General features: G+C 42.0%; 2 protein-coding genes across 3 annotated transcripts; both read right to left on the reverse strand.

The window, feature by feature from the left end:
* Positions 1-158: 158 nt before the first annotated feature.
* Positions 159-4,190, reverse strand: tmub2 (transmembrane and ubiquitin-like domain containing 2). The gene is made up of 3 exons (XM_049560545.1): positions 4,073-4,190; positions 1,876-2,531; positions 159-1,409 (listed from the first exon to the last, which is right to left on the reverse strand). The coding sequence occupies exons 2-3, from the start codon at positions 2,514-2,516 to the stop codon at positions 1,016-1,018; spliced, it is 1,035 nt and encodes a 344-aa protein (XP_049416502.1). The 5' UTR covers positions 2,517-2,531; positions 4,073-4,190; the 3' UTR covers positions 159-1,015.
* A 713-nt stretch (positions 4,191-4,903) lies between these two features.
* On the reverse strand, positions 4,904-9,299 carry asb16 (ankyrin repeat and SOCS box containing 16). Of its 2 annotated transcripts, none has more exons than XM_049560542.1 (7): positions 9,153-9,299; positions 8,052-8,338; positions 7,710-7,977; positions 7,009-7,417; positions 6,779-6,862; positions 5,271-5,381; positions 4,904-5,181 (listed from the first exon to the last, which is right to left on the reverse strand). In XM_049560542.1, the coding sequence occupies exons 2-7, from the start codon at positions 8,275-8,277 to the stop codon at positions 4,996-4,998; spliced, it is 1,284 nt and encodes a 427-aa protein (XP_049416499.1). In that variant the 5' UTR covers positions 8,278-8,338; positions 9,153-9,299; the 3' UTR covers positions 4,904-4,995. The 2 variants fall into 2 exon arrangements, with proteins under 2 accessions (XP_049416499.1, XP_049416498.1); XM_049560541.1 differs by having other exon boundaries at positions 8,052-8,393.
* Positions 9,300-13,379: the final 4,080 nt, after the last annotated feature.

Genomic DNA, 13,379 nt, shown 5'->3' on the forward strand with positions numbered 1-13,379 from the left:
AGCACAAATTGATGCGTGTGTGAATGACTGTCCTGTATGATCATAATGTGATTCTTTTTCTTCTCTGCCATGCGTACTGATGTTTGTATATAAATAAATAAACACAACGGGTATCCAGAGGCTGACTTCTGTAGTCTGCAAACAGATGTTGAAACAAGTTTGGTTTGAAATGCTTTAATTTGAGACATCACTGAAGCCAGAGCAGTCCAGCATAATCAGGAGGGTTCAATGTCCCCCTCCAAATCTTTAAGTGCCAGATGCAGGTTCATCTGATTCATTCTATCATTTTATTTACAGAAAATACACAATATATTTACAATATCTTCTCAAAAAGTGTCTATTTTCATGTCTAGTGATTATTTAAATTAGCCTATTTCTAAAAAGCTGTTTCTGAGCAACAAAATGTCGGGAATTGTCAGCCTAGCACAGAGGCAACTGCACAGTCTGTATATGCTTACATAGAGATCGACTCATTCAAATAACACAACGTAATGGTAGATAAACTGGCACACACAGCACAACAGTGAGTGGTTCCAAAAGATTCTTGCATCTATCAGTTATTTTTACGTTTTTAAAACACAAACAGCGGCCTAAAAAACAAAGACAGACAAAAAAAAAGCATCATGAATCTTTAGCGACAATACAAGAGTGGATGAGATAAAGCCAGAGTGTTTAAACATGGTGTGGACCACTAAGTCATGTTTGGAGAGGAGCTAAAGTACGGTTCAGTTTCACCTGAACTTGACTCACTGCGGATTATTATTTACTCCACATATACTGTACAATCACTCATCTGTTTTTATCTTGGTACATGCACAAACAGGCTCACCTACCACCCACACGCACACACACACACACACACGCTCACACACTCTGCAGGGATCCAATCAGCTATGGAATCTGCACAAAGCCCTGTTTTGATAAGTCCGTCTCTCCAGGCGCCACCCACTGCTGTAGTTATTTTTATTTTACCTCACAACATTCAGCTGTAAGTGTGTGCCCTCTCTCTGCCTTTTTAGCGGCTGTGCATCCCAAATATCAGAAAGCTGAAGAACACAGTGACTCCCACTAGGGAGATGGTCGCAGGGGCGGTGAAGAACTGCCTGTAGTTGATGCGGAAGTACCACACCACAGCCAGTATCACCACGAACACAGGCACCACCAGGCTGCTGGTGCTGATGGCCACACCCGCAGCCCTGAATCCTCCAGAGACCCCAGACCCGACTCCTGCTCCGGCCCCAGGCTGAGCCCCTTCCTCTGGAGTAGCCTCGTGCAGGGCCTGGGAGATGTGGCAGTGGATCACGCTGTTGTGTGTGATGTTTAGGGAAAACAGAGTCTTCTTGGGGTCCTGCAGCAACTGGCCTTGGTAGATGAGTTTTATTTGATGTTCCCGACCTGAGAAGTATTTACTGGATAAGAAGAGAGACAAGAAGGAAGAGCCGTTAAAAAATAGTGCAGGGAAATGCGCTTATTTGCTTTTTTCAGAGAGTTCAGAGAGAAGATCGACAAAATTCTCATATCTGTGCAATAAATATGAAGCGGCTGGTTCGCTTGGCATAGTGCAGCTTACTGTAAAGACTGAAAACAGCAGGCAACAGTGAGCCAGGCTCTGTCCAAAGGTAACAAAAATTGATAAGTAGATTTTTTTTACCTCAGCTCAGCAATTCTAAAACTGTCTCCTCCTTTTACCAGTCTTTATGCTAAGCTAAGCTAACCAACTGCTCGCTGTAGCTTCATACTTACAATACAGACGTGAATGTGGTGTCTATCTAACGCTCTGTTACAAGGAAAGAAGATTTTTTTCCCTAAAATGTGAAACAACCCATTCAACAATCTATGCTTAAAGTCTGCAGGTGGATGTTTGGGGTTGTTTACCTTTTCAGTACTCCCACTGTATCCTGTGGCTCCACCACAGCTACCTCCTCCGTGTCATTTAAATACTTGAGACGGACAGAGATGGAAGTGGCAGTAGTAGTGGTAGTGGTGGGGATGGCAGTAGTGGGGGAGATGGTGCTGGACAACACTGGAATATGCTTTATAATCTTTTTGTCTTCCTCCTCCAGTTCCTCATCATCATCATCATCATCATCCTCATCCTCCTCCTCATCCTCCTCCTCATCTGATGTATGCAATCTTCCAACCTGTGGTTGTTTGCTCTGTATGTCCAGCAGGAGATCCGTCCTAACCCCCTCAGCTCCCTCAGTCCCCTCCCCCTCTCCTCTCTCAGTCCCCGGCTCGCCGTCATCCGGCTTGTTCTCCTGAGAGGGCGGAGGCGTCTGCTGTTCGGGAGTGTCGGCGCTGGGAGACCCTCCGCTGTAGCTGTCGTGGCCTCCCAGTCCTATCAGAGAGGCGTGAGCGCCCACGGTGAGGATTGTGCCCAGGATGTGGTCTCCCCGGTCGGCCACGTGAGTTGAGAGCCAAGCAAAGACGAGGGCCAGGACCAGGAGCAACACACCGCCTGCTGCCGTGACCTCCTCCTCCATCCCATCCAGCATGGTCAGTGCACACACTGCCATCTCTGTCCTCCAAACCTGAGACAAGGCACAGCAGGTTTATTGACAAAGCCCTAAATCACAAATGTGCCTCACAGAGGTTAACATTAAGCAAAATATTAAGGACTATCCAAGTGTAGTCCAACATAACATACTTTCATGTGATGGGAACATCTGAACAAACTTAAGTTTACTTTATAGGAACATAATCTGGCTTTGTATATCATTACCTCCATGAATATGACTTATTCCCACTATATTTGTCAAGTAATTTTGATTCATCCAAAACAAAACAAAACAAAAAAACAGTAGGGTTGGAAGATAAAATTTTGCATACCATGACTCAATATAAATATCTCAATGATAAACATTATGCATTACTATTTATTATCCCTTTATTATCTCTACCTGTCTTTGGCTATTGTGGGAAATAGTGTTAATCAATAAGCAGGACTGCTTTATGACAGTATTTGATTTAAAGGATTATGAAGTGTGACAAAGTACCTGGATTTATTCATAACAGACTTTCCTTATCTGTCTATTTTTTATTTCTAAGCAGCTTCTGCAATTTTACTTCATCATGACATTATATAAGGGCTGCACTTCTTACTAATTTATTGATCAAATAATATTGTCAGACAGTACAATAACAAGGCCTATGGTGACTAACCAGCACTCAAAACCCAAAGATATTTATTTTGCCATCACATGTGATGAAGAAAACTAGTCGGGAGTGTTTGGTGTTTTTCATCTCTACTTAATATATATGTCATTATACAAAATTATATAAGATTACATGTGCCGGAAGGTAGAAGATTTCACTTAGGTCCCCACCCATGGCCTATGTGTGGTGACAGAGGAAAACTTAAGTTCCTGTTTCTGTTTAAGACTGGAAAAGTGATACATTTGTGTCAAAATGAAATTATAATCATCTTTAAAAAGCTCTGATCTTGCAGCAATATTACATTAATATTCTACACTGAGTAAACTGAGCCCTTGCACGTCCGGATAAAGCTACTTTACACAATAACACCATTAGCTTTTACACAGTTCTCGGGGTTCTCAACATGTAAACACACTATTTAATAGCTCAGTAGCCACATATACATGTTTTAATGACAAGGCTTTACCGACATACCACCATGTATATATACAAGTCATTAGCGCTATTTGTGATCAAAGTAACTCAACATATAAGATCCGCAGCAGCTATCAGGGCTGGTCAACAGCTGTTTATTGTAGCTGTGAAGCTACCTCTGAACACCCAGCTGTTCAAAGACGTATCAACAGTGACTGCTTATCCCATGTTAGTCATAATACACGCCATTTAGTTAAAAATACGTCGTTATATAACCTAATCTTGTGTGCCGCTGGCGCGTGAAACTGTAGTTTGTGTTGCTAGTTGGCGAGCTAAGTTAGCTTCCGAGCTAGCCTACCTTGCTAGCTAAAAAAACACGACCTTCGACTGTTTACGAGTCGCTGCTCGGTTTTATTTTCGTCGCCATAGTTTTTGAAACTGAACACAGAGGTCGTGTGAAGCGTCTGTGTGTCTTTATGGTGTTGGTATTAGACGAGCTTACCTGCCAGCTGTGTAAATCAGAGCATGTTTGAAGGCGAGGCTCAATGCTAGTTAGTTAGCAGCTGCTCCTTAAAAACCACATAATAAACACACAAGCGACGAGAGACGGCGTGACGTCATCGCCGGGCAGCGGGGAGCGCTTGTTTTGGAGACGGGTCACGCCTGTTGCTCCTCCTGCTCACACAATCATTACTGTACATAGAGTATGTAATGGTGTGGTGTTTACTATGCTGGTGATTTGGAAACCCAGTCACTGACTTGAGTCTTTTATTTTCATGCCATTTTCAACATCACTGGATTTCAGAGGGAAATAATGTACTGTGCACTTCATTACATTTATCTGACAGCTTTAGGTAGGGGAGACAGGGGTTGGTTGTCACAGTGCTTATTGCAGCCACATTTGAGGGTGCTGTCATTTTGTAAAACACACAAAACATAAAGGTGAGGACATATTGTGTATTTTTATGGGTCAGAGTATTTTTTTTAATATTTGTTTTGTTTTTGTATTAAAATCTTTCAGGTTATCAGTCATTTAAAAATTGAACACTTATTAAAAAGTCAAAGGTAATAGACTAAACTATTTCATAGTCTTATTCTTACTTATTATAATTCTCTATTCTTTACAGATGAGTGACTCTAACAAAACACAGTTTCCCCTCGGGGATCAATAAAACATTTCTGATTCTGATTTAAACAATGGTACCAACCAAACAGTACAATATGAACAAATAAAAAGTAAACCAATAATAATCCAGCAGGAGTTAAAGTTCTATTTATTTGTATTTTCTTACAGAAACTCAATCTGAAAGTATTTCATGATGACAAAACAAGTGTTAGTTTAAAAAAAATAGGTTATTGTACTCTAAAATTAATCTAGTTTCCAAAGAGGCACCATACTGTTAAAAATGTCCGTACATTATGACGTCACTGGAGCATCCCGTTGGTACACAGCAGCAGGTAGTCCCTCACAGAGCTGGGAATGTCCAGTTTACTGACCACTGGGAAACATCGGGCTCCGAGGCGCAGGCGTAAAGCACATCGACAGAGATGCTGCAGAGAGCGAGGCTGACCGCTCTGCTGACGCACCAAGTCGAAGAACGACTGGTTCTCCTGAGGCAGCAAAAGGACAAACAAAAACCACTTTAGAGAACTGGATGGTTTAAAAAAAGAAGAGACGATGTGAGTTACAGTCTGCTCACCTCATATATCTCATTGGACAGAGAGTCCATCCACTCACAGGGAGGGATGGATATGTATGAGTTCAGCATGACCTCCAGAGTGGCGGGAGACAGGACACACTGCTTCAGCATCTGTAGAGAGGACAGAAAGATTCATATCATCACACTCCACATTTTCTTGAGAGAATTTTAAAACACTATTGAGTCAGACTACTTGTAATAGAGGAAATATTATAGAGGTTGTCTGCCTAACCTTATATCAACAGCACTATATGTGCCAGAAGATTTTTATGCTTGGTATTTTGATATTTTTTGGACTCACTGATTATTGTTTTCACTATTTTAACACTTAGTATTGCATTAAAATATTGTTTTGATATTTTGTGAAATGTTCGACAATTTACATCATATTTCCTTAAAAGTAATTGGCAGAGGTGGGACCAAGTCATTGCTTTGTAAGTTTTACAAGTTAAGACTGACAAGTTCCAAGTCAAGTTTGGAGTTTTAAACTTTGCGTTTCAAGTTCCAAACAACTCATAGGCTAATGCGCTCTTTACAAAATGTAATGCCATTTAAACAACAGAGTAGTATGTTAAATTTATAAAAATCATGAATAGCTTAAAAAATGTGTTTATTTGTTACAACAAGTTTGTTAAAAAGTTACTTAGCTAGCTATTAGCTAATCATTAGCTCGCTAACTATGCTAATATTGTGCAACTTCATCTTTTTTGCATACTGCAACTTGTTTTTGTTGACCACCATGTAGTTTCTGTATGCAAATTTTGGTATCATTTTTTCCAACTGACACTCAGTAACCTAACGTTAGCTCTTCATGGCTCTGGATGCTGTTGGATCGTTAAAGCAAAGTGGATGTGCAGAATAGTGTCGACTTGCTGGGAATAATTAGCATTAACATTAGCTGATTCAGGAAATGAAGGGAAATAACTGATTTGTGGCACACTTTTTGAATAGCATACTTTTTAATCTGTGGTCTTTGGGGGAAGTTGTCAAGTATTTCAAGTCAAAAATCTCAAGTCCAAGTGAAGTCACAAGTCATTAGTGTTAAAGTCCAAGTCAGGTTAAAAGTCTTTTTCGATTTTATCATGTCTAAGGTCATCAAATTTGTGACCAGAGAGTCTGGATCAATCAAGTCCAAGTTGTGTGACACGAGTCCACACTTTTGGTAACTGTTGTGTTGCCCTTGTCTTCATTACTAGAGATCTCGAGCACTATATTACAGTTTGGGGGCAATTTTTGCAGTTTCTTTTTTTCCTATTTGTATTTATATTCTACAGATTTGGACATTTATTTTTTTATCAGTTAATGGTTGAATTTGGCTTTTGATTGGTTGTCACAACCTGTGGCCTCAGGATAAAGATATTCTTATGTCACATTGTGAATTGTATAATGTGATGAATTCAGTCATTTCTTTGGCCATTTACTCAGCTGTCGACAGGTTGTGCATTAGAACTAAACTCATTTTCCATGTGTCAGTATCACATTCTCTCAGTGTGGTTGTTTTATCTAACCTTTGGGGAAACAGGCTGAGCTCCATGATTCAGAAGTGACCGTGCTATTGCTTCCGGTTGCTGGTCCGGGTAATCTTCAACCACCTTCAGGAGCAAGCAGAAAACTGTTTATCCTACTGCATGAGCTTAAAAAGTAAAAACATCTATTTGATTCATTAGATTCTAAACGTCACATCTTAGCTGTTTCACATAACTCTAACCCTGATTTCCACCCAGCCCTGATGATTTACCTGTATCAGACAGTCCATTGGTGTGTATCCTGCACAGTTGGCGACATCTGCCTTGGCTCCATGCTGAAGGAGGATGTCTACAATCCTTGGGCTGCAGTTTGCACAGGCATTGTGCAGGGGGGTGTGCTGCTTCCTGCCAGCAGTTCTGGGATCAGCTCCCGCACCCAGCAGCCTTTGAACCACACATAAATAGCGGCCGGCCTCAGAGGGCTTCTCAGCGCCTGAGCAGGCAGCGTTCAGAGGGGTCTCCCCTTCTTGATTTGTGGCTAAAACATCTGCTCCGTGGCTGAGGAGGAGCTCCACATGCTCCTCAAGGCCTCGCCGGGCGGCCACGTGCAGAGGTGTGACTCTTGACTCCTTCATCCTCACACTGACATCTGCACCTCCTTCTATTAGCAGCTCAGCACACCTGGAACAAAAGGCACACATCTGTATCTACATCATGAAAACACCCAGTCCTTTCCCTCTAACATTAAAGTTAAAAATCTTTTGATTTGGAAAAATTCTCATTTTGTCTTATTATAAGAAAATTAGGTTTCCAAATTAGACTTTTATGACCACATAAGGAGGAAATTTAAAGATGAACATTTTTGCAGTATAAGAGAAGATTAACATGAAGCTTCAGTTCCTCAGTGGTGAAACTGGGCCTGATAGAGATTACTGATATTAATATATAGTAGTTGTCAGCTCTTCTATCTCACTGGAATGACTGGGCGGAGGTGCAGAGGTGAAGAGGAGCACTGCCATCTTCAGCCCGCATATCAGGATCTGCTCCATGAGAAAGCAGCAGCTGGACACAGACAGCATGACTGCCCATACAAGCATCATGGAGGGCCGTTTTTCCTCCAGGGTCGGCGTTCACCTCGGCCCCTCGAAACAGCAGTTCCTCCACACATCCTGCGTGTCCTCTGCTGGCAGCCAGACGTAACGCTGAAGACTGCTTCACCTTGGAGCTCAGCGTCCACATGCCTGACAAAGGAACAGAAAGGCTGTGAGAAAGAGTGTAAAATGTTGCATGAGGTTATAAGTAAGAGGTTTCATACCCATCTCTGGAGCCCACACCATTTCCTCATGCACCGTCTCCATCAGGGCGTTGACCATCCCAGGATCCTTCAGCACCGCATATACTCCTTTCATGTCCCCACACATGAAGGTGTTGTGGATGGCTGTGTCTCTGCACCGGACCTGAGCTGGTGGGGCCCGGACCTCTTGGAGCCGCTGTTGCCTGGGAGGAGGCCTGGGGGCCCGGGGCAGCGGGGCCCTGGTCATGGCTCTCCTGTGAGCCAAAGCTCTCCGAGCATCCTCCCACTCCTGAATCTCCTGCTCCAGTCTCAGAGAGCGCAGTGAGGTAGAAGTGAATGGAAATGATTCCTTTGACATGGCACCTTAAAGAGAGCCCACCAGGAAGTTCAGAAAGTTCTATGATTTCCTATTTTTACCCCCACATCTCGTCGTCAGGTGTCCCTTTGCCCAACAGCAATGTCTCTTTCCAGAAATCACAACCCAGTTACTCAAGATAATCCACAGACCTTGTTGGAAGCAGTTTCATGTAGGAACTATTTTCTTTCCACTGAACTACACCTGCCAACTGTATCACCCACAAAAGGAAGCATCTACACACCGCTCTCCCGGGTTAAAGTCAGTCGGTGTTTGCTGGACCCATCCACGACAACTCCCACCCGCCCCTCTCAGATTTTGCTGGGTAAACTATAACGGTGACCAGCCATGTATCATGCCAACGTGAAAGGACGGGTTTCTCTGACAGTGTCTGATGCCCCAAGCCAATGCCCAAGCGCTGGATTTTGAGGATTTCGGAGAGAGACCAGGTTGATGTGAAACTGTTTCCAACAAGGTCTATCGATTATCCTGCATAACCTGGTCATGATTTCCGCAAAGAGATATTGCTGTTGAGGTTTTTTTTTACATGTTTTTTCTTTGTTCATTTGTTTGTTTTGTTTTTGGCCGCTTTGAGCACCACAAGCCAAGTGCCAACTCGTACCATTAAATTGGAGACAAGGCAGACATCTCTATGGCTGACATCTCCAACACTCTGCAACTCACACCAAAGCAATCCAGACAGATGAACACGATCTTGAGCTCTAAAGCACTGGTCAAAGAAATGTGAACCCACAGCTTCTACTTACCCTTCACTGGAGCTGTAGTGAGTCACAAAGGTCCACGCAGAGGTCAAGTAAAAACGTTCATGATTTAAACCAGCCTTGTTTCCCTTTTAGGTCAAATATTTCAACTCAAATTAAATGCCCTTCCTTTATGGACACCTTTATGGACAGAGTCACATGCTTGTTGCTCACATACAACTTCAGCACAAGTTATTATTAGATCAGAATGCAAGCTGACACTTGTATTACCCAAAATAGCCACCAGATGGCAGCATTGATCCTGGATGTATACCCCAGAAAGTGTGACTCTAAACCAAAGAACCAACAAATGTCAAGATGTACATCCCAATGCAGCTGTTATTGCAGGTCAAATGAGGAAATAGCTTTGCGAGATCATTCTTAATGTGATGTACTGTTGAAATCATTTGCATCATTTTAGGATAATCTGGATGTAAAATGTCATTTTTAACCTTTGTTAAACAGGATCTGTAGAAAAAAAGATATCTAAGTGTTGCATCTTACAACGGAAAGTCAAGTACCTGTCCTGGGCCATGTGGTGTCTGCAGAGGTGTTGACCAGCTACCCTGTTTAGAGTGCTGCAGTGGCCCAGTGGAACAGCCAGAAGATGTGAAGGAAATGAAATCATTGCTTGGCTTTGGTATGTCACAGGTGTGATGGGTCTGCTGGGTGTCTGCTCAGTTTTGATGGTGATATGGTTTGTTGTGGCACATATCGGTGGTGGAAAGTACCTACTCAACTACAGTTTTGAGGTACTTGTACTCTGGCTAACTTGCACATCTGTGAAGGCTCCATGAATGCTGAAAGGTACATTCAGGTTTTGGAGCAACATATGCTGCCATCCAGACATCTTTTTCAGGAACATCCATGCTTATTCCTGCAAGACAATGAGACACGTTCTGTGCATGTTACAACAGCTTGACTTTGTAGTGTAGTGTAGGTACGAGACTGACCTGCCTGCAGTCTAGACCTGATTCCTGTTGAAAATGTGTGGTGCATAATAAAGTGCAAAATGTGGCAATGGAGACCTCAGACTGTCTGGCAACTGAAGTCGTATATCAAGCGAGAATAGGAGACAATTTCACTTTCAAAACTGCAGGAATTAGTGTTCGCAGTTCTCACATGCTAATGGAGTGTTGCTGAAAAAAAAAAGTGATGTAACACAGTGGTAAACATGCTCCTGTACCAACTTTTTTGGAACTTGTTGCAACCATCAACTTCATAAAGAGTGTATATTCATAAAAATATAATGTTTACTAGGTTAAACATTAAATATCTTGTCTTTGGGCTGTGTTTAATTGAATGAAGGTCAAAGTAGCATCCTGTTTTTTTTACGCTTTACACAGGGTCCTGACTTTTTTGGAATTGGGGGTTGTGTATATATGGTCAGTGTTGGGCAAGTTACTCTCAAAGTGTAATATTATATATTACTAGTACTCACGGATGTAGTACTATAGCCGTTTGTGAATACTCAAGTTCAGCAGTTCGGACTTGGCAAGTCCACGCGAGAGTCCGGACTTCCCAAGAATGGGAAGATGGGAGTACAGTCATTTCTTCTTTTGGAATAGCAGCAAACTTGATGACGCTCGCCTTGGCTGTTGTACTGTGTTGTATACATGCATTTAGAATAAAACAATATAAACACAGCCCAGCCCTGCGTCTTTTCATTGTCATTGTAAGAAATTAATATGTATATGTTTTTAACGTTTCAACATATATAACTGACATACAAAAACATAAATAGCCAAAATATTTTCATAAAATGTCTTTTAAAACCTTTTCCCCGCAGCTTGATCATATTTAATCTATATCCAATTCCCGCACCTGGCTTCTGATTATAATCAAAGGTCAGGTGCGGGGGGAAAGTTTGTGGAGAGTTGGTAGTTATTGTGATCTTGAGCACTGGCGAGATGGAAATCAAAAATCAATAACGGACATGGATCGGAGAAGGCGTCTTGGTGCAGTTATTGCAGCAGGATTGCTGTACCTGCAGGCTGAGGAGGAGGCTGCCCAGCTGAGGAGGCAGATCCCAGAAAGACAGTGGAGAATGAGGATGAGGATGAGACGTGCTATGCTTGCATGTCTCTATTGTTTGATATGTTTGTCCAGTTGTGGACAAAGTACCCAGAAAAAGTAGTAATATCACAACAAAGAACAAAAACTCAGTCACAAGTAAAAGTGCTGCAAATCTGACTTGAGTAATAAAAGTATATGGGTACTGTCAGCAAAATGTAGGCCTAGGCCTCCTTAAAATGAAAAGTTAAAAGTACTCATTATGCATAGTGACCCAATTTCAAGTGTTGTAATCATCATATAGGCTACATGAATATGTATTGAGTATTAATTGATCAATTTATACGTAGACTACATGTAAGCAGCAATTAAATGTTGTCATGGTAGAACTAATTTTAGAACTGTAATTCGGCACTCGGCCGCACAGCCATGACGATATACAGTACAACATCACTCCCTTTCGTGTGATATTGCTTAATTGAGAAGTGGCTTATGTTGTTGTTTTTTATTAAACTTGTGACCTATAACCTTTCACATCAGCCAAAGTTCAGTGCGATTTGATGGGTACGCTTCATTAATATCAAATGACAGCAGGGGGCGACAGTGTTGTCCATCCATCCATTCATTTTCATTCGCTTATCCGGGGCTGGGTCGCGGGGGCAGCAGGCCAAGCAAAGCACCCCAGACAGCCCTCTCCCCGGCAACACTTTCCAGCTCCTCCTGGGGGACCCCAAGGCGTTCCCAGGCCAGACGAAGATGAGATGTTGTGTATAATGAAATACAAAAAGCTCTCTGCTCGCCCACACTTTGGCGTACGCTGGCGAGATGAGGCAACAGTCTGGTTTGTGGCTCATGTCAAATGTAGCGTTAACTGAACAAATGAAAGGTGTTGTTGGAGTGTTAGCTCGCTAATGTGAATCATTTGTTAGCTACCGGACGTTTACATCCAAGCTAACGCTGTGCGTCCAGCTGAAAGAGCAAAGCGTTAATGTTACCCTGCAGTTTTTACAAGCTGACACTTATGATTGCTCTAATAGAATTTAAAATGTCATTACATTCAATGCAATAGAATATAATGCATGTGGGTCTGTGTCTTACAGACGCAGAAACATGTTCAGGTGATTTTATTCACATAGGAACTTTCAGTAAGCTAATCTGCTAACGTTACTGTCCTGTGTGCACTACAGCGCTGAAGTTAGATTGCGACTCGTCGCATCTGATTCAGGATGAAAGGAAAAGTTTAGGGGAACATAAATAATGATAGTTTTACTTTTTTGCACCACGTATACTTGTTAAAGTGTTAGTGTTAGACATCGTAAAGGTCTTAACACTGTTAAACACAGTATAAGAATTTTGAAACCTTTCTTTTGCTTATGGAAAAAGGGTGATTTCACTGATCTTTATAAATCAAAAACCAAACGTTAGACTTGTCAAGAGACTAAATTACTAAGGACACTTACTAAAGCCTATTCGCATGGGATTAGTATTACCTGGGGACCTCTGGTAATGTGTAATAATTGCGGAGGATGTCTGTGATCTTAATCCCATGCGAATGCGGCATGACTGTAATTTGTAAAGTAAAAATTCCACCACAAATTCCCTACTATATTTCGCCAAACATAGTCGTCCCGTGATAATACTAGTCCCGTGCGAATCTGCATCTCAGTGACTGGGGGGTATTTAAGTTGTTGTTGTTTTCATTGCGTGCCTTTTTTCTACCTCTTTCCCGGTTGAATTATGGAGGCTGTGGTGGAAATTATGAATGACAGTTTTGACAGCATTTTAGGTGCAAATACAGGAGTCTCATCATCTCAGTACACAGTATGGAGACCCATTCGCAGAAACAGCGAGCTCAGATCCATCAGGAGAGCGAAATTTCGGAAGACATTGAGATGGATGACATGCGTAGCAGCATGCGATAAGGAACACTTTTCTGTCTTTCAACAGGCTTAACACCAACACCCTGACGGCCCATTATCCCGACAACAACTGCTTTGACATCATATCCGGGCCGTGATGTCAGTAAATTTGAGTAAAATACAGACTTCGCTTATCCCATGTGAATGCACCGCAAGAAACTACAACTAACTACAAGCTACAAATCAGAATTTAGTATTGTTACTGCGCTGGCTAAACTTTCAACATCCTCCTCTGAATTTATATGAACTTATAATTGCTTTGCTGCCAATTAGCAGCATATCAAACATGTCTTATGCTGCA

Source organism: Epinephelus fuscoguttatus, linkage group LG19, assembly GCF_011397635.1.
Source record: "Epinephelus fuscoguttatus linkage group LG19, E.fuscoguttatus.final_Chr_v1".
Taxonomy (NCBI): Eukaryota; Metazoa; Chordata; class Actinopteri; order Perciformes; family Serranidae; genus Epinephelus; species Epinephelus fuscoguttatus.

What these genes read in the sequence shown, in the direction of transcription:
- asb16 (XM_049560541.1), bottom strand. Translation starts at nt 8,388, where the DNA reads ATGTCAAAGGAATCATTTCCATTCACTTCTACCTCACTGCGCTCTCTG. An exon ending in GGTGTGGGCTCCAGAGATGG is followed by an intron (nt 7,978 to 8,051) that starts GTATGAAACCTC and finishes TTCCTTTGTCAG; the next exon opens with GCATGTGGACGCTGAGCTCC. An exon ending in CAATGGACTGTCTGATACAG is followed by an intron (nt 6,863 to 7,008) that starts GTAAATCATCAG and finishes TTGCTCCTGAAG; the next exon opens with GTGGTTGAAGATTACCCGGA.
- tmub2 (XM_049560545.1), bottom strand. Translation starts at nt 2,516, where the DNA reads ATGGCAGTGTGTGCACTGACCATGCTGGATGGGATGGAGGAGGAGGTC. An exon ending in ACAGTGGGAGTACTGAAAAG is followed by an intron (nt 1,410 to 1,875) that starts GTAAACAACCCC and finishes CTTCTTATCCAG; the next exon opens with TAAATACTTCTCAGGTCGGG.